The sequence below is a fragment of the Pongo pygmaeus genome, chromosome 8, assembly GCF_028885625.2.
Source record: "Pongo pygmaeus isolate AG05252 chromosome 8, NHGRI_mPonPyg2-v2.0_pri, whole genome shotgun sequence".
NCBI lineage: Eukaryota > Metazoa > Chordata > Mammalia > Primates > Hominidae > Pongo > Pongo pygmaeus.
The window spans coordinates 12293099-12321053 of NC_072381.2; the positions used below are offsets into that span (position 1 = coordinate 12293099).

A 27955-nucleotide genomic window follows, 5' to 3' on the forward strand; every position below is an offset into this window, starting at 1 on the left:
TATTACAGTGGTTTGCAACCCTCCTGCAAAACAAAATCTTGTTTGGTAGTTGAAGAAGGGTTGAGAAGCACCGGTTTCATAGGGTTAACATGGAGCAGAGTTGCACTGAAGCTTTGGTTTCCTCAGGCTTAATGCGAATGATATGACAGTGCAACTTTCAGGTTATTGTATGTTGTTACTTGTTAGTGTGTGGCGAGCACTTCGCATAGAACGTGGTAGATGTAAGCAGTGAAATGTTGGAGTTGGATTTTGAAAGTAGTTTTTCTCTCGGCAGGTAGCTAAACAGCTGAAAGAACAGCAGATGGTAATGAGGGGCCACCGAGATACGTCTATGGTTCATGAGCTTAACAGGTAAGGCCGCTAGACTAATAGCCCTGTTTGTGTTTCCGTCTTTCAGTGATGGCTAAATGTTTTTCTTTATTCAAGTTCATATTTAAAGCTCTTCTATTCACACAGATGAATCAAAATTTCACACAAAACTTGCTTTCCACGTCAAAACCAACACCTGAATTATTCATTGAAATTGTGAGCACTGCTCTGCTCATCCCAGTGATAAAATCTTGCAGATCAGTGCTGTTCTCAGCATTGGCTGGCTGCACATAAAATCACCAGAGCGTTTCAAAAGGATTTCCCAGGAACTGTGGCTTGCTCGGTCTGGGGTGAGTTCCAGGCATCAGGGTTTTATTTTTTGGTAACAGCTTTATTGAGATAAAATTCACATACCATGTAATTCACTCACTTGAAGTATATTGTTCAGTGTTTTTTAGTATATTCAGACTTGTACAGTCATAAGTTTAAACACATTTTCACCACCCAGAAAGAAACCCTGTACCTACTAGTCCACCGTCCCAACCACCAGCCCCAGACAGCCACTTTTAACTTTGTCTCTACAGATTTGCCTATTCTGTACATTTCATATAAATGGAATCATATAATGTATGTTCTTTTGTAAGTGGCTTCTTTCACTTGGCATCATGTTTTCACAGTTCATAAGCTTAATTCTTTTCATGAATAATATTCCATTGTAGGGCTTTACCACACTTTATCAGTTGATAGAAATCTGGGTTGTTTCCACTTTTTATGAATAATGCTGTTGTGAACATATTTGTATAAATTTTGCGCTGCTCAGCTGTCTTCCAGGGTGGCTGCTCCAGTCCACATTCCCACCAGCAGTGTATGAGGTTCCACTGCTGCCTGTCCTCGCCAGCACCAGCTCTGGCTTTTTAATTTCAGCCATCCTAGTGGATGTGAAGTGGGGCACAATCACAGCTCACCGCAGCCTCTTGGGCTTAAGCGATCCTCCCCGCCTCAGCCTCCAGAGTAGCTTGGGACCACAGGTGTGTGCCACCATGGCCAGCTAGCTTTTTTCTTTTTTCTTTTCTGAGATGGGGCCTCGCTTTGTCGCCCAGGCTGGAGTGCAGTTACCATCTTGGCTCACTGCAACCTTGACATCCCGGGTTCAAGCGATTCTCCTGTCTCAGCCTCCTGAGTAGCAGGGATTACAGGCACGCACCACCACGCCCAGCTAATTTTTGTATTTTTAGTAGAGACGGGGTTTCCCCATGTTGGCCAGGCTCGTCTTGAACTCCTGACCTAATCATCCGTCTGCCTTGGCCTCCCAAAGTGCTGGGATTACAGGCGTCAGCCACCATGCCTGGTGGGATCCAGTTGTCCCAGCATCATTTGTTGAAAAGGCACTGGTATTTTTCCTTGAACTTTTTATTTATTTAGAACACAGACTGCAGAGTAGTATGATGGATCTCCAGCTCCAGTTGTCATCATCCTGCTGTTCTTGTTTCACCTATCACCACCTCTAATCCTTTTTGAGTATTTTAAATCCCATTTTTAAGTTTTCCAGGTGGTTCTAATATGCAGCCAAGGTTGAATTACTGAGATGGATCCTCAACATCTTATGACATAAATTGGTTCATACTTACTCTTCATTCCACAAGAGGGAACGAAAGGTTACTCATTTAAAAATCTTAAACATTTTAATATTTAAATCTGTCCAGGAATCTCATGTCCTGTAAGATTATATATTGTCTTTCTTGGCTGTTGACTGGTTCCTGGAAATTAGGGTCAGAGTCTTTGCCTGGATCAGAGCTCCCGTTCCCATGCCGTGTCCCGCACACCCCTCCACACTGCAGCCTGTTCCCTCTGGAGTTCAGGGAGGCTTTAGACCCAGCTATGGCTGCTGCGCTTCTACCTGTCTTCGTCTCTAGCTGCTGTGCTGTTCCTGTCTCTGCTGCCGCCTAACTCGGGGTTCTGTCTCCTAGGTACATCCCCACCGCAGCTGCGTTTGGCGGTTTGTGCATTGGCGCCCTGTCGGTGCTGGCCGACTTCCTGGGGGCCATTGGATCCGGCACTGGAATTCTGCTAGCAGTCACTATTATTTATCAGTATTTTGAAATATTTGTTAAAGAACAGGCCGAAGTTGGTGGGATGGGTGCTTTGTTTTTCTAAATGTCCAAATATTTCATTTTGTGCGTGTGAAAGGGAAAACACTTTGACGGATCGTTTTTGTCAGATGATACTGGTGGCTCCCCTTTTCTCCCCTCACAGTTTCTTGTTTCAAGTGCTGACTGACCCGTTTCTGAAACGGGCACCGAGCTAAGTCTGTGTGCAGCATTAGTACCCGCTGCCTTAAAACTCAAGTTTACATTATTCATTAAAAAAGTACATCTAGTGTTGCCTGTAATGCTGGAAACCAATGTATCTACCTTGCTGTGTTAAATCATGACAGTGAGATGGTGAGATGGACTCGTTCTGCACACAACATTCAAAACACTTAATATTGCCCCCACTTGTTTAAAAATAAATGTAGTTCAAATTGCCACTTTCCAGTATTTTTGAGCTTATTTAATGAGTTCTGGAACATTTATATCTAATCTATATTTTAGATAATTACTTTTTATACTTTTTTAACTCATGGTGTCCCCACTCCCCACCCCCACCTCATTTTTATTTGTCCTTTCTCAAAGCAGCCACTTAGCCCATATGGGCAAAATCAAGTCTCCAGTTATTTCTGTCACTAGAAACAACTGCTTCTAAGGCCTCCTCCTCCTCCTTCTCTTCCTCTTCCTCCTCCTCTCTTCCCAGTGACAGCATCATCCTGCTGTTTGCCTGTATTGGCTATGCCTTCTAACTCCAACCAGTCACTTGAGAATATTCTTTCAAGATTCTAGGCCCCGATTCTTTTCTGTTTAAATCCCTAAAGCAAAGATCTAATTCTCAAGCAATGTCTGTAGTTCAGTGGGGGTGAACAATGAATATATTCATGCTAGGAATTTGTGTCTGTTGTTGTACTCACAGCAGCAACATGAGTGTAAACAGTAGACAATAAACTTTTATTTAAGAAAACTGATTCAGTTGTGTTGGAAAAAAATAAAGAAATCTGATATTAAACGTTTTCTAAGATCATTTGTATAGGTTCAGTGTATTCATAAGAAGTCCACCCTGAGATGCCTGTAAAAGTCAAATGCAATTACACTTCAAACTTTAATCCTAAATTATTGACAGATTGTGACCAACTGAAGAGTAATCATATATGTGACTAACATTTGGGAGGAAACAGGAAAACAGTGGTCTCAAAACAATATCCCAGTCTCCATTTGAAAGAGCATAGTTCTTGGTAAATCATTTTGAAAACTATGTGCTTTATTTCCCAAAAGATCAAACTTAATTTTTAAAAGACACCCTTTTCAGAAGTATGGGTTTTCATTGCTGTTTAGTTTCTTAGGTGTAGTACGTCTTATGTAGCTTATGCTTACAAAGCCAAATAATCGCAGGGCAAGGCAGATAAAGGCAGGCAGGATAGTAACAGTGGCTTGGTGAGCATCCGCCAAGGGCCTCAGACCACTGTTAACATAAAAACATCGACCCAGTGTTATGACGTCCGATTTTTTTTTTCCCTTAAGAAGGTGGAAATATGGCTTTTAATACCTAGGAAACCTTCAGTTTTTAAATGCAGGGCAAATAAACATTTTTAAACAGTGCCAGCCAGACTGCCAGTTCTCAAACAGACTTAATTTCCAAAGCACAACCTTTTCATGTTTACAAAAAATAGAAATGGCATTTAGGGATACATTCTAGGATTTGGCTCTCACTTCTAAGTTGCACTCTTAGGAAGAAGGAGAGGATAAGCTTAGGTCAGCTGCAGAGGTCATTCCCATGGGGAGTGGCTGGGGAGGAACTGGGCTATGTGGAAAGACTGGGCTGCGCCTGTCTACGGATGCCTTCTCTCTAGATTTCAATGATAGCATGTGGCTTTCAGAGCTAAGGAAGAGTTAGAGCTTTGGAGAATCACAATGCCTGTGATTGAAATCAGGATTTAAAAAAGGGTTAGAGGCATAGGGGAAGGCTACCATTATAGGAAGTAGTTGGATCTTAATTTTCACATGTATAGGGCTAGACAGCTTCATCTGTAAAGTTCTGTATTTCCATAATTGTTTTATCTTTAGTAAGTCCAGTGTAAAGATCTTACAGTTTCACTCATAAAAATATCCTGGGCTCAGACAGTGAGCCTGTGGACAAATGGAGGCTACGGCAGCATTCTGGCATTAGCACTCTGATTTTATCTGGAGAGCCCTTTCATATGGTTCTCAGGGCCTGGCTTACCCGCTGGAGCTAGGCTAGAAACATGACTTAGGGATGGATGAGAATCATCCTGAGACTTCCGTGGGGGCCAGACTGGAAAGTCCTGGAAAATCATGGAGCTGCTGGAGGCCCTAAAAGTCAACACAAAAAGAGCTAAACTCACTCAAGAAGCTGAGAAAATGGCCCAGGAACACTGGTAGAACTGCTGGATGACAGGGTTTCAGGCATGGGAACCAGATCAATCTGTACCTTCTTGCTCTGAAGTACTCTGTATTGGGTTTCAGGTATTGGCTGATCTTGCTGGTTCTGTTCATGGTTTAACATCAAGATATTACTGCCCCAAACCATGTCAGTCTTATGGATTTGTTTTCAGAAACTTCAAGTACTCTTTGAGGTAAGAATAGGAAAAGAGATCCTCAAGTATGTGCAGATGCTTGAGGGATGGACCTGAATTTTCATTAGTCTCCTAGCCTTGGTGTAGTGAATGGAATCAACCATTTTCCTTACTTAAAAGCTGGTTCAGCTTCAGTAAATAGGTGAACTTAAAACTAGTAAAGGATTCTATTGAATCCTACCCTAGTTGGATTCAACTACCCTAGATGAATTTTGCATAGTAAAAATTCAATTAGAAGAGGCCAAAAAGCTTTTTTTTTTTTTCTTTTTAACGCTGTTTTAAACACTAATGGAGTACATGGTTATTTGCACACCCAGCTTAGAATTTTATATTGGGTGTTGAGAGTGGAAATGACCTAATTGAGAACTCAGGTCTATTTCTCTATACAAATACCCCTGTCTACCAGATTAGACTAGAAAAGTAACTGAGCTGTAGTTAACTGCTGTTGAGCTTTAAAAAATTGGAGTAAACATACTTGCATTTATATTCTTTTTTTGTTAATTTTAGCTGGAGTTACAACAAATTTAAAGGAAGGTCACAACCTACCTGTAATTACAATTCCATACCACCACCACATCTGTTCTGTGCTTTTATTTTACGAAAAAGCTAATGGCAAATCTACATTAAACTAAGTTGAATACAAAGTCTTAGTGAAGAAGGCCTGGTGGTCTCGTTTACAAAAATGGCCAGTGTCATATTTGGCCTTAAAATTTCAAGAAGGGCACTTCAAATGGCTTTGCATTTGCATGTTTCAGTGCTAGAGCGTAGGAATAGACCCTGGCGTCCACTGTGAGATGTTCTTCAGCTACCAGAGCTGTGGAAAGCAAAGAAAACAACTTAGATCGTGCCGTTAAGGAAGGACAAAACATCTTATTCAATCAGTGTTTGCGGAGCAGGTACTACTATATGTCAATTCCTATGCTAGATGCTGGTGATACATTTTTTTTCGCCTATAAGGATCTTAAGGAATAAAGACTATAAAGGCAAGATTACATTCCTAGCATGAGACAAGAACATCAGGGATAATGATTTTTTTTTTTTTTTTTTTGGTGAGACAGAGTCTTGCTCTGTTGCCCAAGCTAGAGGGCGATGGCGTGATCTCGCCTCACTGCAACCTCTGCCTCCCGAGTTTAAGTGATTCTCCTGCCTCAGCCTCCCCAGTAGCTGGAACTATAGGTGCACGCCAACACGCCCAGCTAATTTTTGTATTTTTAGTAGAGACGGGGTTTCGTCATGTTGGCCAGGATGGTTTCGATCTCATGACCTCGTGATCCACCCGCTCAGCCTCCCAAAGTGCTGGGATTACAGGCGTGAGCCACCACACCCAGCCAGGGTTGATTTTATGTGTTAAAACAACAAAGTTGGAAGTGTATAGAGCCAATCGCTATACCTCATTTATAGCTGGGGTAGGGATTTGCTTTTCTGAAACTAGATGGTGATGATTATGTAGGATCTTAGGGATTCCATCTTTTCTGCTGCTAGGGGATACATATGTTCCCCTGGCAAGTTAAACTGTGTGCACGTTAGGACTGGAGATACACTACCAAGAATGCGGTCTCAGGACCTTATTACCACAGGCTTTCATTAAAATTTGTTTCACTCAGATGGAGGTTGCCAGATATAAAATCAGCCTCTTGTTTTCCTCGCCACTTGTTTGGGAACAAGCCTGGGGACATTTGCAGGCAGGGAGCATGTCCTACTCACCTGCGTATAGCAGGTGCTTGGTAACTGGCAGATGCTACTCTTTGTAACAAACTGATTTTTTAAAATTTTTTTGAGATGGAGTCTCGCTTTGTCACCAGGCTGCAGTGCAGTGCCATGATCTTGGCTCACTGCAACCTGCGCCTCCTGGGTTCAAGCGATTCCTCCTGCCTCAGCCTCCTGAGTAGCTGGGACTACCAGCATGCACCACCACGCCTGGCTAATTTTTGTATTTTTAGTAGAGATGGGGTTTCACCATGTTGGCCAGGCTGGTCTGGAGCTCCTGACCTCAAGTGATCAGCCTACCTCGGCCTCCCAAAATGCTGGGATTACAGGCGTGAGCCACCGCGCCTGGCCAGCAAACTGATCTTAAGGTGTAATACTTTCCTTCTGACTTCTCAAATGTTGCTTGTTGAATAAACGGTTTGATTACTGTATTTTGATTCTACTAAAGCTAGGCAATTTGGTTCTTTTATCCCTCCTCCTTTATAGCCATAGTAGCCCTCTCTCTACCTCCCCTCACTTATTCTATTTTTTTCTCCCTTTTCCAAGACCAAAAGTGAAGTTAAGAAGGTGGAAGGGAGAAGGAAGACATTTTACAAAAAGGATACTCTTCTACTAAAAGATAACCCCGCATGGCATTTCACACTTTCCTATGTCACCCTGCTTTCCACACACCTCCTCAGAGGGAGGGGCTATCTGTTATTGTTCCTGTTTTATGAAAAAAGCCAAGAGAGGCTACAGAACCCGTTTGATGTGATAGCTAATTATGGTCCGTGGAGCCTCAAACCGAGTCGGGCCTGTGACTCCAAGCTGCGCTGCCTCGTATTGATTGTCATGCCTTTCTCCAAATACGCGCCAGATAAATTATTTTATCTATTCAGTATGATTGTTCTAACTCTGGCTTTGAGCTGTCGAGGTGGCTTCTACCTTAGGTCTAGTTTTTGGAAAGGTGAAGCAGGAGTGGAAGCTCTCTAAGGGATCTGAAATCTGATTTTATCCAAAGAAATCACAGCAGCCTTTGAAAGACACATTCAGATTTTCAAACAAACAACAGACATTTCAAAACCAGGTGCTCTGCTTATTCATTGAAACTGTAAGCTGCTGAAACTCAGGGAAAAGCTTAAGAAACTGGTCTTAAAGCTTCAGGCCAAACAATGCTTCAAATCACATTTGAAGTAATCACTTAAAAACAGTAGAAAAATCAGTTATCAATTACCTAAAACACTTATACCCAATAAAATATTCCCATGATGACAAGTGTCTGCTTCTTTCTAGATGAGTGAAAGGGATTTGCCAGCCCATACACAGGTGCTCCTTGAAGGGCCCATGACATGTCTCCATACAGTATCTCCTCTCGTGGTTTTATGAAAGGACTTTTCTCCCCATAAGCTTACCTACTGTTTACAAAAGTCCCTAAAAAATGGGTGGCCAAGAATGATACAATGCATCTACATGACCAGTGATTTCTAAGGGCCACACAGCTAGTTTGGTTGATTATGTGAAAAGCATATCACACTGAGTATACAGGAAATACCTCAAGTATTTGTTGAAGGAGCATCATCAATTTCTCCTTGAACATACAGCCTCCACAAAGGACCACCCCTCATACTAGCATACTTGAGGAAAAGCTAACAGCTTATTTACCCACACCTTTGCATCGCTATGAACTGAAGGTTTAAAGTGTAGAATCGTTTTGGCTACTCAGCAGGAATATCATCTGGGCCATTCTGTAGGAGAAAAAGCCCCTACCAAAAGTTTGCACTTGACCCAGAATGCTTTGCTCCTATTTTCAAACTCTGTGCCACCCAGAAAGGAAAATTAGTAGTGGTCACCTGCAGTTTTACAAGTTGCTAGGCATTTGACTTTAGTGATATCAAAAAGATAAATAAATGGAGTTATAATTAGTACCCAGCTTGCTGGGATGGGGACGGGGAGAACTGGAGAAACTGGGTGGTGGTCTGGAGAATGCTTACCATCGAGTCTCTGCAGCAGGTCATTCTTGGGTAAAGAAATGACTTCCACAAATTCTAAACAGACAAAGCGCAAGTGAAAACAAAGCTAATGTCAAGAGCCTACCAAAACAACCCAAAATGTCTGCAGCTATCACCACTACACCAAGCCATACATGCTCGGCCACCAGGAGTTGCAGAACATACCTCCATCCCCTGGAAATAAACAGAAGGAGAACATTTCAGCAAGGCCTGGAGTGGTAACATTGGAAGACTTTTATGCAAGAGGCATCGAAAAGGCTTTGAGAATTTCACAGAAACCTGGGTCTCTGCTAACTTAATTTATATACATTGTCAAACTCGAGCAGTATGAAGTTATTCTCCACATGATGTTAAGTAGCAAAATTTAAAGCATATTCGATAGTATGTATATTTTTATAGATATGAATCTGCATATTATGTAAAATATACAGAACATATAAAAACTTACCATTTTAACCACTATGAAGGTACAATTCAGTAGCATTAAATAACATTCAGAACGGTGCACAACCACCACCAGTATCCATCTCCAGAACTTTTCATGACACCCAACAGAAACTCGGGATCCACTCAACACCAATTCCCCATCCCTAGTAGTGCTTCCTCTGCTGTCTTCCTCCATCAGTTTGTCATTCTGGGCACCCAGATAAGTAGAATCAGAGTATTTGCCCATCATGTTATCGCATGTTTCAGTGTGGGCATGTGTTTGTGTGTATACTACATTTTGTGTATGCATTCATCTGCTGGCAGACACTTGGGTTATTTCCACAGAAGTGGCCATGAACACAGGCACACAAGTATCTGAGTCCCTGTTTCACTTCTTCTGGGTGTAGACTTAGGAGTTGAAATGCCAAACATATAATAATTCTGTATCTAATATGCTGAGGAACTGCCAAACTTTTCCACAGTGTGTCATATGTATATGTGCAGTTCAAAAATTAAGATTTATTTATTTATTTATTTATTTTTTGGAGACAGGGTCTCACTCTGTTGCCCGGGCTGGAGTGCAGTGGCATGATCTTGACTCACTGCAACCTCCGCCTCCTGGGTTCAAGTGATTCTTGTGCCTCAGCCTCCCGAGTAGCTGGGACTACAGGTGCGCACCACCACGCCTGGCTAATTTTTGTATTTTTAGTAGAGTTGGGGTTTCACCATGTTGGCCAGGCTGATCGTGAGCTCCTGACCTCAACTGATCCACCCACCTCAACCTTCCAAAGTGCTGGGATTACAGGCATAAGCCACCACGCCCGGCAAAAAATAAGACTTAAAATTAGTTGCAGTGGGATACTGAAACATAAATATGAACAACTGAAGAGGGTAAGAAATTAAAGAATGTCACTGATACTGATTTACTGTGGTGCACATATAAATACCCCCTTTAAAAGGATGGGAGAGACAACACGGAACTGACAGAGACATCACAGCTTCTGAATCCAAAGTTGCTAAGAAATATTAGAGCGAAGACAAATAGTGAATAATCTGCTGCCCCTTAACAATTACTTAGGCCACTTTTTTTTTTTTTTTTTTTTTTTAAGAGAGACATGGTCTCATTCTCTCACAGAGTGGCACCATCAGAGCTCCTCCAACTCCTGGGCTTAAGTGATGCTCCCGCCTCACCTTCCAGAACAGCTGGGACTACAGGGGAATTTAGGCCATTCTTACAATATACATGAAGACAGAAACAAGGGTGATTTAAGTTTCTCACTGTTTACTACTTAAGCCTGCAGCTCATATTACCAAGTGGGAATCCACTTCATATAGATAACAGGGAAATATGTCATTTAACATTTTTTTACAAAGAAAGCATAAAGATGAATGAAGTGGTAAAAGAAAAATGCTAAAATACATGATTAGGAAGATAGACAAGAATACTGATGAAGTCTATTTGAAAGACCGATTCTTTCCATGAAAGACTACATTCTTTTAATAAATCAAACTAGCAGCAAGTTCCAAGACACGTAATGCAACCACACCACCTTCATCACAGCCGACGCACACATACCTGGCTTCGGCTTCGGCCTTGCATTTTCGGCATCATCTCCGTTAATGGTGACTGTCACGATGTGTACGGTACAGTTTGACAAGCCTGGGTCCATACAGACCGCTGTGGAGAGAAGGGACAGGCAGATGTGTCAGTCCCTTTGGCATTTGTTTCACTACGGTCTTAGGAAGATGCGTCTCACAGCTCAGCGTTGATGTGGAGGTGATGCGGGAAAACTAGTTCTCAAATTTGGTAGGCAGATCTGCAGGCTGCAAAGCATCTGGGCACTCACACTCTCCCCAGAGCTCCTGAGTCAAGCTTGCTAGGTCTGCGGGGTTAGATGGTACTGTCAAGTTGTAAAATCCCTTCACCACATCAAACTCAAAAAAATCTTCCAGTGATGAGGGTAGCACATGGATGAGATGGGTGAGCAATAAATCTCAGGGTGGAGGAAATTCCTAAAGGCAATTTATTTTTTGAGACAGAGTTTCACTTTGCTCTTATTGCCCAGGATGGAGTGCAATGGCGTGATCTTGCCTCACTGCAACCTCTGCCTCCTGGGTTCAAGTAATTCTCCTGCTTCAGCCTCCCGAGTAGCTGGGATCACAGGTGTGCGCCACCCGGCTAATTTTTGTATTTTTAGTAGAGATGGGTTTCACCATGTTGGTCAGGCTGGTCTCGAACTCCTGACCTCAGGTGATCCACCCACCTTGGCCTCCCAAAGTGCTGGGAATACAGGCATGAGCCACCACATCCGGCCAAAAGGCAATTTAATTTCATTAATTCTCCCCCAGCTTCAGGCCCTTCTGGCTCCAGTTTCCTCCTGGGAGGGGAGATTCCCTTACACTTGCTGACCAATCCTAATCTATGATTTCTCTTCAGTGAATTCTGAGCATAAAGAACACCCAAATAATCAGTCCCTTCCCACATGGAGGAATCCATCGCCTGGTGAATTTTCAAGCAATACCCACCTGGAGAACATTCGGCAACGTCCCCTTTGTAGCCAGTTTCTTCTTCAAGCTCCCGGAGAGCAGCTGCTTCTGGGGTTTCGCCATCATCTATGAGACCTGCAAGTCCAAATCATTGGTGTGATGGGAGCGGGAAATCTGGTACTTTGAACCCCTCCTTCTTTTTTTTTTTGTCTTTTGTTTTTTGAGATGGAGTCTCGCTCTGTCGCCCAGGCTAGAGTGCAGTGGCGCGATCTCGGCCCACTGCAACCTCCACTCGTCCAGGTTTAAGCAATTCTCTGCTTCAGCCTCTGGAGTAGCTGGGATTACAGGCGCGTGCCACCACGCCCAGCTAAGTTTTTGTATTTTTAGTAGAGACGGGGTTTCACCATCTTAGCCAGGCTGGTCTTGAACTCTTGACCTCGTGATCCACCTGCCTCAGCCTCCCAAAGCGCTGGGATTACAGGTGTGAGCCACCGTGCCCGGCTGAACCCCTCATTCTTCTAACACACCTGCTGCTGCGTTACGTTAGAAGAATCAGAACACTGTGAAAAGTGGTCTTACAGAGAAACCTGAGGATTGGAACTATATTTTTTTGAAGATGGAGTCTAACACTGTTGCCCAGGCTGGAGTGCAGTGGTGTGATCTTGGCTCACTGCAACCTCTGCCTCCTGGGTTTAAACGATTCTCCTGCCTCAGATTCCTGAGTAGCTGGGACCACAGGTACGCACCACCACGCCCGGCTAATTTTTGTATTTGTAGTAGAGGCTAATTTGTATTTTTAGTCTCACCATGTTGGCCAGGCTGCTTTCGAACTCCTGGCCTCAAGTGATTCACCTGCCTCAGCCTCCCAAAGTGCTGGGATTACAGGCATGAGCCACTGTGCCCAGCTTGGAATTTTTATAGAAACAAAAAGGCAAAAGAATAAAACTCTGAGCAGATGAATCAGGTTCTGAAGGCATCACCCGGTCGTCCTATTCAGACCCAGATCCTTCATGATCCTTCATGAGCATCTCCATGCTGCTCTGCACAGCACGGGCAGCATCTGTGAGGAGATGTGACTCGGTGGTGACCAACTGGCTTAGGCCTGGGAGCTTGCCGTGTGGCTGCAGCACAGGAAGCCTGCTCATATTCTGCTTCCTTACATGTGGGATGCTGACAGCATCACCTGTCTTGTCTTCCTCCCTCACAGCAAAACACAGAGGCCCGGGAATGAAAGGCCAGAAAGAAGCAAACTGGTGGCCATTAGGGGACTCCCATGGGCACTGTGAGGAGTGAACAGAGAGGCCAATGAAGAGGGAGGCAGCAGCAACGCAGACTCTTTTTCCTGAAAGGAAGTAAAAAATATAATGAGAGGCCTGACACGGTGACTCACGCCTGGAATCCCAGCACTTTGGGAGGCCAAGGCGGGCGGATCACGAGGTCAGGAGATCGAGACCATCCTGGCTAACACGGTGAAACCCCGTCTCTACTAAAAATACAAAACATTAGCCGGGCGTGGTGGCGGGCGCCTGTAGTCCCAGCTACTCGGGAGGCTGAGGCAGGAAAATGGCGTGAACCCGGGAGGCAGAGCTTGCAGTGAGCTGAGATCACGCCACTGCACTCCAGCCTGGGTGACAGAGTGAGACTCTGTCTCAAAAAAAAAAAAAAAAAAAAAAAAAAGTATATATATATATAATGAGGCTGGGCGTGGTGGCCCACACCTGTAATCCCAACACTTTGGGAGGCCGAGGTGGCCATTATCACCTGAGGTCAGGGGTTCGAGACCAGCCTGGCCAACATGGTAAAACCCTGTCTCCACTAAAAATACAAACAATTAGCCAGGTGTGGTGGTGCGCACCTGTAATCCAGCTACTCGGGAGGCTGAGACAGGAGAATCGCTTGACCCTGTTAGGCGGAGGTTGCAGTGAGCTGAAATCGTGCCACTGCACTCCAGCTTGGGCAACAAAAGCGAAACTCCGTCTCAAAAATAAAAAAAAAATAATAAAATAATGAAAAACTCGGGCTGGGTGCGGTGGCTCACACCTGTAATCCCAACACTTTGGGAGGGTGAGGCAGGAGGATCACTTGAGGCCAGGAGTTTGGGGCCAGCCTGGGTGACAAAGCAAAACCCCATCTCTACATAAAATTTAAAAATCGAATGTGGCGATGCATTGCTGCAGACCCAGCTACCCAGGAAGCCAAGGCAGGAGGATCACTTGAGCCCAGAAGGTCAAGGCTGCAGTGAGCTGTGATTGTGCCACTGCACTCCAACATGGGCAACAGAGCTAGACATAGTCTCAAAAAAAGAGCCCAGGCATGGCGGTTCACACCTGTAATCTTAGCACTTTGGGAAGCTAAGGCAGGCAGATCACTTGAGCCAAGGAGTTAGAGATCAGCCTGGGCAACATGGCAAAACCCCATCTCTACAAAAAATACAAAAAATGAGGTGAGAGGATCACCTCAGCCTGGGGAGGTTGAGGCTGCAATGGGCTGTGATGGTGCCAGAGCACACGAGCCTCAGCAACAGAGACCCCATCTCAAAGAAAAAGTGAGAGAAGAATTTATTAACGTTAATATTAAAAGTTATCAAATAGCCTGGCCAGGCGTGGTGGCTCACGCCTGTAATCCCAGCACTTTGGGAGGCCGAGACCAGCCTGACCAACATGGAGAAACCCCGTCTCTACGAAGAATACAAAATTAGCTGGGCGTGGTGGCACATGCCTGTAATCCCAGCTACTCAGGAGGCTGAGGCAGGAGAATCACTTGAACCCGGGAGGCGGAGGTTGCAGTGAGCTGAGATCCCGCCATTACACTCCAGCCTGGGCAACAAGAGCAAAACTCTATCTCAAAAAAAAAAAAAAAAAAAATTCAAAAAGGGTAATTAAATAGCCTTCAGTAAAATGGTGAGGAAATGAGAAAAGTGATAGTCGTTAACCATATATTACCACTAGCTGGCCTTTTAAAATATAAAACCTTGGCTGGGTGTGGTAGTTTAGGCCTGTAATCCCAGCACTTTGAGAGGCCAAGGTGGGTGGATCACCTGAGATCAGGAGTTCGAGACCAATCTGGTGAATATGGTGAGAGCCCATCTCTACTAAAAATACAAAAATTAGCCGGGTGTGTTGGCTCATGCCTATAATCCCAGCTACTCAGGAAGCCGAGGCAGGAGAATCACTTGAACCTGGGAGGTGGAGGCTGCAGTGAGCTGAGATCGTGCCACTGCACTCCAGCCTGCGCAACAGAGCAGGACTCCGTCTCAAAAAAAAAAATAATAATAATAATAATAATAATAATAAAAATAAAATGTATACCACTAATAACAAATAGATGAGATTTAATCTCTTTAGATGGGAACAATCCAATAAAGTCCTACAATAATATAGGGCAATAAATTCTGGAGAGCTTTAATTACTGTGCAAGAAAAATGTTCTAGTTGAAATGAAGAGTGTCCTTGGCCTGTTTCCACACAGCAGAGCAAACCATCTTCTCCATTCACATTTCTTGGAGTTAAGAGCCTGGCCTAGGCTGGGCGTGGTGGCTCACGCCTGTAATTCCAACTCTTTGAGGGGCCAAGGTGGGTGGATCACCTGAGGTCAGGAGTTTGAGATCAGCCTGGGCAACACAGTGAAACCCCGTCTCTACAAAAAATACAAATATTAGCCAGGTGTGGTGACACACGCCTGTAACCCCAGCTACTCGGGAGGCTGAGGCAGGAGAATCGCTTGAACCCTGTTGCAGTGAGCTGAGATCACGCCACCGCACTCCAGCCTGGGTGACAGAATGAGACTCCATCTCAAAAAAAAAAAAGCCTGGCCTACTTATCAATGGACATTTCCATTAGCAGATGGCTAATGACAAACAATCAAATAAGCTGAGAAGGCGAAGGGCAATTACTCAAAAGGCTGGAGACGGCTGGGTGCAGAAGCTCACGCCTGTAATCCCAACACTTTGCGAGGCCAAGGCGGGCAGATCATGAGGTCAGGAGATCGAGACCATCCTGGCTAACACGGTGAAACCCTGTCTCTACTAAAAATACAAAAAATTAGCTGGGCGTGGTGGCCGGCACCTGTAGTCCTAGCTACTTGGGACGCTGAAGCAGGAGAATTGCTTGAACCCAGGAGGCGGAGGTTGCAGTGAGCTGAGATCGTGCCACTGCACTCCAGACTGGGTGATAGAGCAAGACTCTGTCTCACAAAACAAAACAAAACAAAAAACAAAAACAAACAAACAAACAAAAAGGCTGGAGGCAGCATTGCCAAGAGGAGGCTGGGATGGATGGGAGGTGGCCTCGTGTCACCTTCCTGGGTTCAGAGGGTTGTTGGGGTGTCCTGGGGGCCTGGAGGAGCCTCGCTATGAAATGGTTTAGTTTTACTTAAAACCACAAGGACAGATTAAAAACTGCAGAGCTGAGCTTTGCAGTTCTCAGGCTTTACCCTGGTTCAGGCCAACATCCCTAAGAAGCAATGTTGAGTGACTCACCTGCAGGGAACTCTATGCAGTAGCCCCCCATTGGTGGTCGGAACTGTTTCACCAGAACAATACACTCATAGTGAAGCGTTCTCTGCAGCACGGGGATGACCGCGACACCTGTCACCAGGAAATGGAACCAAGGAAATCCCTAATGAGAGGTCAGCAATGCCAGCACATTGTTTAGAGCAAGCTAATGAAAACCCCAGACTTTAAGAAACTCTGCTTTAATCTACAATACTGGCAGTTAATCTTGGAAGCTATTTTAAAAACGTAATTAAAAATCATCACTTCTATGTTGTTTACACTTTCTTTTTTAAACAAAAAGCCTGTTTAATTGTCACGGTTTCTTAAAACTAAAATCAGAACTAAAAGGAAACATTTCCTACAGGGTCAAGGATGTAAGGTTTCTGACTACACCGACCTTCCACAGAACCACTTTCCAGCGTGTGGCAGCCCTACCACTGGTGAGGCCACAGCCATCCCTGTGCTCCTGGGTCAACTTTGAGCAAGAAATCAAGTAAGTTCCACTGTCTGCAATAAATGCTACCAAGACTGATTTTCCAGTTTTAGGGTAAAAGACCTTTCCTCTCAAGTTACTTGGCCTTCATTAAAACTTAAGAAAAACAAAAACGACTCGGTTTCAGAAAACACAAAGCACCCAGGAGGGTCCCCTGGCTCCCCACAGCTTCCTATCTGTGAAGCCAGCAGCTGCAGCACAGCTACTGTTTACTTCCAGCAAAAACAGAAACCAAAACCAAATGGAAAAATAAGAAAAGCCTAGCGCCCAACTTCCCCTCGACCAGAGTGATTCTCAGGATTGTTTGTAGGCTCTTTGCAGTCAAGGCATTCATGCCTGGAGGGGAGGGTGAATGGAATAGGCTTTGCCCAATTAATTCCGTGTCCTCATCAACCTGTAAAGCAAGTGGTCCATAAGCATAAAGGTGTGCCAAGTAACGTTTCTAAACTAAAGGCTCTCACCTAGATCCTTCGAACAGGACACAAGGATTTCTAGAAGTCATAACACGTCTAGACACAGTGTGTGGCTTCAAACTATATTGATTAACATTTAGTTATAAACATTAGAACAACTTCCCCTCAAAAACACCGTTTTGAGCTTAGATAACAGAAGCCAGAAGTTACTTATAAACAAAGCTTAATTTAGTTATACAGTATGGCAAAAACTAAGCGGAGATTTAAAGATACAACATCATAATAGAAGTTAACTTGGTTCCATTGAAAACCCTCCTATGATCACAAGTGCTAACTTCCTTCCTAAAGGGTTGGAATAGGTTTGCACTCCTACCATCCGCAGTCTGTTCTTTCCTGGTTGTACGTTTCACTGATTCCCAAGTTCTGTTCAGGCAGAGAAGAAAAAAAAGTCATTAGTGCTAAAGAGGAGAATTTTCTTAGGTTTTCTGTGTACAACCAGAACTTCTTAAATGCAATGCATGCAAATGTACTCATGATACTGGTCAAGAAGACAAAGGTATGCATTAAAAAAGCTAATTCTGCTCTCCTATAGCTTCTGAAAATTAACAATGAAAACTCTTGCCACCCTACACCTCACCCTCTGGGTGCTCCTGAAACAGAAAGCCTACTAAGCATGTGAGCTGCCGCTTTCTCAGAACACTTTAGTTTGGATCCTATGTCTCTGGGCAAGGAGCACAACCAGCGATGGATTAATAAGCAGGTAATGCAAATGAAGCCGTAGGAAAAGACTTGCCCTGTCTCTAGGAAAAAAGCTACCGTGGACAACGTGAACTACTGAGATTTTTATATCATTTTAATTTTTAAAATATGTGACCTAAAACACACAATTTAAGAAGGTAGAACCTTCCCATTTATTAATGGAGGAATTATTAAATGTAGGCAAGTGCCCTACTTTGCATGTGTGAGATCTTATCTACAAAAAGTGGGCTGAGTAACAGCACAGTCCTGCTCTCTTATATGGCTTTATTCCTGGTTAGCTATTGGTTTCTGACTGTTACCCAACTCAGCTTTTGGGTAACATCTGTGCTATCCTATTTTCTGGCCTTGAAACATGGGGCACAGTTGTACAGGAAACCCAGTTACTGACACAGTTATGCAGTTTAAAGGGGCGAGGCATAAAAGGAACATTCCCCCTTCACTCTCTTCTCCCTATAACAGAAAAAAGCAGTGGTAAGAGATCAGAGTGGAGAAGCAAACAATTTTAGGATCTCTTTTAAAGGAAGTGAGACGTGTGGGTGGCTCTGGGGCTTGGGATAAAAAGGAGTTACCACCTGCATCTCAATAGTAAGAGCTGCAAGATATCCTCCTCGGAAGAACCCTCCTGCTCATGCTTCCTATCTGGCTGTCCTTAAAATTTGGACCTTGTCATATTTTCATTAAAATTGTTCAAATATTTAATTTGCTTTTTAAAAAACAAAACAAAAAGACTGTCTGGAAATTGTAGGTCTTTCAGCATTGTACCCAAATTCTGAAGGCCAAATATGTCAAAATGAACACAGGAAAATCAAACAGACTTCTATGACAACTCACAGCAGCCCAACATTCCTGTTAGTAGCACGGAGCTGACCAACAAGCAATGCTGGTAAGTAAATCATACAGATTGCAAGAGATGAAACACCTTTTGGCATAGCTCTCTCTGCTGCCTCCTAAGGTTAGTCCTAAAGACTGAAGAAGACAGTGCTGGGAAAAGCACTGAAGGTCCCATCCCAAACACTAGGAATAAGGGAAACAAAAAGAGGAGCATCATTATCGTGGTTAAGGTGAAGGAAACAAGCAGTAACGAGCCATAAATCACCAGCAATAAAACAGAAACGCATTGATAAGAAATCTTGGAATAAGATTGCCCAGTGAGAGCTCCAACAACTTCAAAGGGCCTGTGAGATGCACAGCTGACTGGAAGTCAGCTCTTAGTCTCTACTTGCCTACGAGCTAAGCCCAGGGCTCCAGCCTCCCTGAGGCTCTTCCCTCCTTTGTAAAAAGCAGGAATGAGTATGTTATCTCTAAAACCTCTTCCAGCTTTAGGGTTCTGCTTCCAGTGAGATCATCCTATTCCTAGTCTCCTTTGTTATGGGAAAGCCTGTTGGCCTTCCTCCCTCTAGTTCACCAACACAAGAGGCGGGAGGGTCACAGAGGGTGACTTGGGCACTGTCCTGAATGTCAATAAAGACACAACACTACTGGAATATTTTTATATTTCTAAAATTAACCCCACATCCCCTTTCATGAATGAGATGGTGGAACATAGGATTCTCTAGCTGCTATTTTCTCTCTTAGACTCAGCCCTCCATATCCGTGGGTTCCGCATTCGTGCATTCAACCAACCACCCACTGAAAATATTTAGGAAAAAAATTGCATCTATACTGAACATGTCACATTTTTTCTTGCCATTATTCCCTAAAGAAGAGTACAACTGTTGACACGGCATTTGCATTGTATTAGGTGCTGTAATTACTCTAGAGATGAAGTGCGTGGGAGGGTGTGCATAGGTTAGAGGCAAATACATATTGAATATATATGCATTTTCATATCAGGGACTTCAGCATCTGTGGATTTTGGTATCTGCAGGGGGTCCTGGAACCAACCCCGACAGACACCAAGTGACAGCTGTACAGGTTGGGTATTCCTTACCCGAAACGAGGGGCCGGAAGTGTTTCAGAGTTTGGTTTTTCAGATTTTGAAATACTTGCCTTACCCTCTGGGTCTCATGCAGGCCTTTTTGACATTTTGATCAGTATCTTTACCCCACAGAGCAGGAAATAAGCCAGAGAACCCCACAATGAGTCATGCACATAGGTCTCAGCCCGTGTAGGGTGTTGTGGGGAACTGCTGCTGGGCATCCGGCCTGCATACGTGCCACTTCATGACCCCCTGTGGGCGTGCTGGCGGAGGGAAGTCGCCATGCGCGTGCAAAGGATACATCAGGCCGGGTGTGGTGGCTCACGCCTGAAATCCCAGCACTTTGGGAGGCCAAGGTAGGAAGACTGCTTGAGTTCAGGGGTTCGAGACCAGCCTGGGCAACATAGTGAGACTCTGTCTCTACTAAAAAAATTAAAATTAAATTAAAAAAAAAAAAAAAAAAAGGATATGGCCGGATGCGGTGGCTCATGCCTGTAGTCCTAGCACTTTGGGAGGCCAAGGTGGGTGGATCACCTGAGGTCAGGAGTTTGACACCATCCTGGCCAACAACCCTGCCTCTACTAAAAATACAAAAATTGGCCAGGCGCGGTGGCATGCACCTCTAGTCCCAGCTACTTGAGTGGCTGAGACAGGAGAATTGCTTGAACCAGGGAGGTAGAGGCTGCGTGAGCTGAGACCACACAACTGCACTCTAACCTGGGCAACAGAGCAAGACTCTGTCTCAGGAAATAAAAAAAAAAAAGAGGGACATAGCTGAGCTGAAGGGGAGGGTCGGTCCCTTTTCCCCTGGGGACACTGCCTGTGTTGTATGCCTGTGTTTTGACTGCAGCCCGTCACACGGAGTCAGGTATGGAATTCTCCACCTGGGGCATCATGTTGGCAATGAAAAGGTTTTGGATTTTGCAGCATTTTGAATTTCAGATTTTCAGATTAGGGCTGCTCAACCTGTACACACAGGCTTTTCTATTAGGTCAGAGATAACACATCCTATAACTTATACATCGTGGCATACTGGAAAGTACAAAGATTCATTCTTCAAAGGGTGACATTCTGGTATGAAATATTAGTGCTTTACGTAAGCCCTCTTCAGAGGCCAGGAAAAAAACCCTATGTATGGAAGAATGGACATGACCATGTTATAAATATGGTAGTTTGGTAGATTTTAGAGCCTACTCCTAATCTACTGAAACAGATATTCTGGAAGTGAGACTTCGTCGTATTTTCAGAAAAGTACCCATATGATTCTGATGTACATCCCTGATTAGGAAATGCAGGAGGGCAGAAGACCAGTCAGGTGAAGAGATGAGCTGGTGTGAACACATCTTTTTTTTTTTTTTTTTTTTTGAGATGGAGTCTCGCGCTCTGTTGCCCAGGCTGGAGTGCAGTGGTGTGATCTCGGCTCACTGGAACCACCACCTCCCGGGCTCAAGCAATTCTCCTGTCTCAGCCTCCCAGGTAGCTGGGATTACAGGTATGTGCCACCACGTCCAGCTAATTTTTGTATTTTTAGTAGAGATGGGGTTTCACCATGTTGGCTAGGCTGGTCTCGAACTCCTGACCTCAAGTGATCCACCTACCTTGGCCTCCCAAAGTGCTGGGATTATAGGCGTGAGCCACCGTGCCTGGCCTCAAACACATGTTTAGACTCATTAGAGTTGAGAGCTATGTTTTGTGTTGTAAACTTAATTAGATAGGAAAAAGAGAACCAGACTGTATCACTATCCATTGGGTTCCAACCTCTCTATAGTTTCACAAATATAAATACATTTGAACATATGGTGCTCCCTAAGACTTGGGCCTTGCCACATTTCTGTATTGGGTTTGGGCCCTACTTATTTTGTACATTTAGTTTCCCATATCAAACTCACTTGGCATTTTAAGTGAAGAGTTAGAGTCTTTCATGGTCGATGGATCATACTGTGCTTAGCTTTCTTACTGCTGGGTTTTAATTCAGCAGTACTATCTCTCTCTTAATATGTTTCCCGCAGCTCTCCTAAATTAGGCCTTATTAAGGGCTTTGCTAGTTTAGTAGATATAATCAAAGTTGTTCAGATGACCGGCAAGCCCATGTATTTGCATCTTGACGATCTATTTCATCACAAAGAAATCATGTACTCTTATTGGATCACTTTGCAAATGGAGTTTTCATATTGATGAATTTGTATCACGTGATCTGGTTACTAAATTTCATCCTCATTCTGTTGTACTCCTTTTTATATTTCACTAAGTAAAAAATTTATTTTCACAGTATTTTCTTCTCATAGTTTATAATATCAAAAGATTGCTATGCAAAAATCTGGAAAGTAAAAGAAAAAAGGTTAACCACATAGCTTTTTTCCCATTTTGCTATAATTTTCCTTCCAGCTTATTTGGCAGAGTTTGAAAAGCATATACACACTTTTCTACTCTGTTATCAACTTAGGAGCTCTTCCCATATTGCTAGGCTGTCTTCAGAATCTGCTTTTTAGTTGGCTGCAGAGATTTTACCAAGGGAATACACTATAACAATTCATTTCCTATTTTTAAGATATTTAGGTTGCTTTCAGTTTTTCTTTTAAAATTTTGGTGAACATTTTCTATACATAAATTTAATTCTGAATACTAATTTACTTAATACTTTCTTTTTGCTGTTATTGTTTTTGTTTTTTTGAGACAGAGTCTCACTCTGTCACCCAGGCTGGAGTGCTGTGGTGCCATCTTAGCTCACTGCAACTTCCGCCTTCCGGGTTCAAGCAATTCTCCTGCCTCAGCCTCCCAAGTAGCTGGGATTACAGGGCCACTAGGCCCAGCTAATTTTTGTACTTTTAGTAGAGATGAGGTTTCGCCATGTTGCCTAGGCTGGTCTTGAACTCTTGACCTCAACCAATCCCCCCCCCAACCCACCCTTGGCGTCCCAAAGTGCTGGAATTACAGGTGTGAGCCAACACACCTGGCCCTTAACACTTTGTTAAAACTGGGATTACCAGGTCAAAGGGTACAATATCTTTAGGGCTATTGACACATATTATGAAATAGGGTGTACAAAATGTTTTTTTCCTGATTTGCATTTCCATGAGGCAGGCACGTACCTCAAAATTAGCAATGTTGTTGTTTTCTCTTTATTTCTTCTAATTTAGAAACTAAAAACAGATTTTACTGGAAGGAAGCAACATGTACTGTTAATTATTCTGTCACCTTATCAGCTTAAATTAGGTTTGGCCCAAAAGTTTTAGGTCTACACTTGTCTACTTAGGGAGAATGGTATTAAAATAGTTTTCTGATTAGTTACTGTAACACATTTACAACCCAATTTTATTCAGCAACTATAAATGATCCAAACATCCTAACACTGGAAAAACAGCTAAATTAGATTCTTTATTTAAAACAGAGTTTACAAAAAAGAAAACATCAAAGTTTATGCAAAACACTCAACAGATAACCTGAGAACCCAAATAACGAACATTTTATAAGAAAAAAAAAAGTTTACCTAGTTTTACCAGTAGGATCCATGTACGTTGTTTTTTCAAGCTTGACCCATTTTCCTTCTGAAATTAACTAAAAGGATATCAGGTAATAAGTTGGGAAACTTTCAAACCAAGTTGCTTTTATCTAAAAGGGTTTTTTCTTTCACATTTCCTCTGTCCTTCCCCAGACTCCCAATAATCATGTTTCCTTCCCAATAATCTGTGGGCACGTTTTTCAGTTCAGAGTACGGAGGTATTCAGGGTTGTTTTTTTAAAGGGCACTGCTGGTTCTTTTTGAAATTTCTTGGTAGTAGTAGTAACAGGTGAAAAGAAATGACAGTCTAAAAACTCCTGGGGGTTGGGGGAGGTGTGGGGCATGGAGGTAACCGGAAGGGAGCACATGGGGTGAGGGTGTCCTGGGATGCTCCTGATGGTCTGTCCCCTGACCTGGGTGCATACAACACAGGTGAGTTTCGTATGTAGAAATGGCCATTTCTAGACACTGGTATTTTTCCTGTCAGTGATGACACAGGAAGGCGGACTGTGGGGAAACAAAGTCCGGGATTGGATCTCCTATCATGACACGTGGGTTTCCCACCCAACCGCAGATGGACACCCCAGGTTCGTTCTGCCTAGACACTGGGGAGTTCTGGTGTTGGAGACTAACTTACCTACGGCACTATACTGAACTGAGAGGAAAGCGTCACTGCGTATAAAGCAGTAGCCTTTCTCCTACTATCCTATCTTTCACTTCTTGCCAGCAGCAACCTAATCATTTTCAGCAGATCTGTTCACAGACAACATGGAAAGATTAAACCAAAAGGAATTCCAGAAAGGTGTCAAGATCAGAGTTCCAAGATGAAGGATTTAAAATTTATCCACTGCAATGGTTCCTGCAGGAAGAGACTTTTAAAGCTAAATTGAATAACACAGAGACATACATTGGTTCTAGAATTCATTGGAATTTAGACTACAATTAACAACGTAGGTTTTTATTGTTCTTAAACACTCATGTTGGGCCATAAACAGCCAAGTTGTGACAACTACATATGAAACATCTGAGTCCGCAAATGCATATATTCTTTCTTCTTCTATCTAGGGAAACATAGGAGGGATTAAGAATTTTTCTGTTAAGAGCCCAAATCTACCTAGAGTCTCAATTTCACTAATATACAGAGAGACACAATACTCCTCCCACGCAAGAGCAAAATGTGCCCAAGCCCAAAAAAGGGAGCAGGAAAAACCTTCACAACTGTCTTCAAGAACGAAAGACCACCATTCTAACAACACATAGTCCATGTATTTCTGCTAAACTCAGATTTATGTGGGGGAGGGAAAGGAATGTGAAAAACAAGTTATACCTCCTCTGAAATGATATACTGTTTGCCATTCTGAGAAGATTCCGTTGGTTCTTGGCTCTCCATTTTCAAACTAGTCTTTACAGCCCTCAGGTGAGAAGTTCGCCCTGCAAGATAATGAGATTTGTTTAGGCTAAAATTATTTTTCTGAATTAAACATTCATCCACAGGCCACTAGTCAAAGTACTTAAACGGCAAAAAATTCATCTACCATCAAAGCTGCCTGTCTCAGTATGTGAGGGAAGCGCCGCAGGTGGAAACGTGAACAGGGAGGCCCGGGGATCAGCCAGGAAGGAAGTGATAGCAGTCCCAGTCACACTCAGCCACACCAGCCAAGCTCCTGCCGTGCCTGTTCTAGGCACTTAGAGACCGACCTTCTTCATCAGATTTTTCTTTTTTTCTTTTTTTTTTGAGAGAGTCTCGCTCTGTCGCCCAGGCTGGAGTGCAATGGCATGATCTCAGCTCACTGCAGCCTCCGCCCCCTGGGTTCACGTGATCCTCGTGCCTCAGCCTCCCGAGTAGCTGGGATTACAGGCGCACGTCACCAGGCCTGGCTAATTTTTATATTTTTAGTAGAGACAGGGTTTCACCACGTTGGCCAGGCTGGTCTCGACCTCCTGACCTCAAGTGATCTGCCTTCCTTGGCCTCCCAAAGTGCTGGGATTACAGGCATGAGCCACCGTGCCCAGCCTGATTTTTCTGACTCCGAATCTTAAACTCTTTCCAAGGGAAGACAGCAGAAAGATTATTTACCACTCTCCATGCCCACCTCTTAGTCTTTTATCCATCCATTACACCTAAACTTACTTATTTTTTGAGATGTAAGATCTCACTCTGTTGCACAGGTTGGAGTGCAGTGGCGAAATCATGGCTCACTGTAGCCTCTACCTCCCAAGCTCAAGTGCTCCTCGCATCTCAGCCTCCTGAGTAGCTGGGATTACAGGTGCACGCTACCACAGCCAAGTAATGTTTTAAACTTTTGGTAGAGGTGGGGTCCATGTTTCGCAGGCTGGTCTCAGACTCCTGGGCTCAAGCGATCCTCCTCCCGCCTCGGTGTCCCAAAGTGCTGGGATTATAGGCATGAGCCACTGTCCCCACCTCCCCATTTAAGTTTCAGCACATATCAAAGTTACAGTTGCAGAGACAGGATCGAGTAGTACTACAAGTTCTGTTACGAAAAAAGCAGGCCCTTATCCCATTTATTGTAGATTATTATTTCCTCTTTCTTTATTCCTTCATTTTCGGACTTTGCCTGTCTGAAGGTCAAAGTCTTTTTTTCTTACCCACATGGTTGATAATTCAGCTGTATATAGAATTATAGACCCAAAGCCAATTGTCTATGAAACTGTAAGGCATTGCTTAGTTGTCTTGCTTCTGATGCTACTGCTGAGAAGTCCAAAGCTATTCTTATTCTTGATCTTTTTGCCACGTGACCTGTCTTCCTCCTCTGGAAGCTTGTAGTTAGTCACTTTCATGTTGATGTTATTGTATTGGGAAATCAAGTGGGTCCTTTCAATCTGGAAACTTCTTACTATGCTTCTTTACACTTTTCTTGAACGACTTCACTGATAATTTCCTCCCCTGTGTTTTTCTCTGTTGTTTCTTTTAAGAACTGTTACTTGGACCAGGCACAGTGGCTCACACCTGGAATCCTAGCCCTTTGGGAGGCCAAGAGTCTGAGACCAGCCTGGGTAACATGGCAAAACCCTGTCTCCACAAAAATAAAAAATAAAAAAATTAGCCGGGTGTGGTGGTGGGCACCTGCAGTCCCAGCTACTCAGGAAGCTGAGGCATGAGGGTCACACGGACCCAGGAGTTGGGGGTTTCAGTGAGCCGAGATCACACCACTGCACTCTTACGTTCCACGGTTCTCTAACCTACCCCACCTAACTTCGGCTTCAAAGATAATACAGCCCACCCAGCATCAATTCTCTTCCTAACTGTCTTAAAGGAAAAAGTGAGTCTGCTCTTTGTTTCTTCTGGGACTCAAAGTGATCATACTACCCAACTGATCTTCAATTTGTCCCCGAGACAGCAAGCTTTCCTATCCTAAAATACAATCAATAACAAAACCAACTGTATGAATATTCATACAGTGCCTTTACAAATCAAATATCTGATTGACTATCATAGGTAACCTGGCTGAGCCCCTTGTGGCCAACCTGTGAAAGGTGAGATGATGTTTTAGGAAAGTAGCGGTGAGGCCGGGCGCAGTAGCTCACGCCTCACGCCTGTAATCCCAGCACTTTGGGAGGCCAGGGCAGGTGGATCACAAGGTCAAGAGATGGAGACCATCCTGGCCAACATGGTGAAACCCTGTCTCTACTAAAAATACAAAAATTAGCTGGGCGTGGTGGGGCGTGCCTATAGCCCCAGCTACTGGGAAGGCTGAGGGAGAAGAATGGCTTGAACCCAGGAGGTGGAGGTTGCAGTGAGCTGAGATCGTGTCACTGCACTCCAGCCTGGCAACAGAGTGAGACTCCATCTAAAAAAATAAAAATAAAAAAAAAATAAAAGTGGTGGTGAGTGGGACAAAAACCCTCACCCCCCGGGACCTCACTTCCCAGTGAGGACAAAGGAGAAACAGTAAGGAAGAACACAAAATTTATGTCAAGTGACTCAGCGTTTCATGGAGAAAGATTAAAAAGGATGACAAGTGTGGGGAAGATGGGAAGAGTAATCTACACGGAGTCATCAGGCAAGGCCTGTTTAATTTGGTGACTTCTGAGTGGAGACCTGAAAGCAATAAGGAAGTAAACCACGCAGAAGTTTAAATATTTAGAGACAGACATTAGCATATTGAAACCTGCAGCCCTACTAAGAAAACAGGCACTTATTCCTTTGAAAGTACCACAGATGATAATTTATTAGGTAAACTTTTTTTTTTTTTTTTTTGAGATAGAGTTTCGCTCTTGTCACCCAGGCTGGAGTGCAAAGGCGTGATCTCAGCTCACTGCAACCTCTGTCTCCCTGATTCAAGTGATTCTCCTGCCTCAGCCTCCTGAGTACCTGGGATTACAGGCTCCTACCACTGTGCCCGGCTAATTTTTACATTTTTAGTAGAGATGGGGTTTCGCCATGTTGGGCAGGCTGGCCTCAAACTCCTGACCTCAGGTGATCCACCTACCTCAGCCTCCCAAAGTGCTGGGATTACAGGCGTGCACCACCATGCCTGGCCGCTAAAAGAGAGTATTTCTTTGGAATGCAATCAGCTTCAAAGGCAAACAGTATTGTGCAGCAATCCACAGATTCTGTTAATGACAAAAATGAGCTATTTCAAAAGTATATTCTTTACTATGAGATTCCCAAACATTTCAGAAGGACTGTAAAAGTACCTCAGAAATTTTTAGAAACAGAAAAGGAATGTTGTTTTCAGCACCATTTCAAAAGCAGAAGCCAAATAGTGCCATTCAGGGGCCAGTCACTACCAGCAACATGCTGCAGAAAGAACGAGAAATGAG

The 27955-nt window shown here is 43.7% G+C and overlaps 2 protein-coding genes across 6 annotated transcripts in view; one reads left to right on the top strand and one right to left on the bottom strand.

Annotated features, from left to right (window-relative positions):
* Positions 1-3405, top strand: part of SEC61A2 (SEC61 translocon subunit alpha 2) — a 38833-nt gene extending 35428 nt beyond the window's left edge. For all 3 annotated transcript variants that reach the window (XM_054436024.2, XM_054436025.2, XM_054436026.2), the window contains 2 exons: positions 275-351; positions 2277-3405. In XM_054436024.2, the coding sequence (XP_054291999.1) occupies positions 275-351; positions 2277-2463 (264 nt within the window). In that variant the 3' untranslated portion in view covers positions 2464-3405. The remainder of the gene's footprint in view (positions 1-274; positions 352-2276) is intronic.
* A 2161-nt stretch (positions 3406-5566) lies between these two features.
* The window catches only part of NUDT5 (nudix hydrolase 5), a 28551-nt gene continuing 6162 nt past the window's right edge, over positions 5567-27955 (bottom strand). Inside the window, exons 2-10 of one of the 3 annotated variants that reach the window (XM_054436029.2) lie at positions 27622-27745; positions 24498-24601; positions 23160-23227; positions 17369-17418; positions 16075-16182; positions 11638-11733; positions 10688-10789; positions 8668-8721; positions 5567-5804 (exon numbers count right to left, since the gene is read on the bottom strand). In XM_054436029.2, coding sequence (XP_054292004.1) covers positions 5695-5804; positions 8668-8721; positions 10688-10789; positions 11638-11733; positions 16075-16182; positions 17369-17418; positions 23160-23227; positions 24498-24560 — 651 coding nt within the window. In that variant the 5' untranslated portion in view covers positions 24561-24601; positions 27622-27745 and the 3' untranslated portion in view covers positions 5567-5694. The other 2 variants (XM_054436030.2, XM_054436032.2) reach the window with 2 other exon arrangements.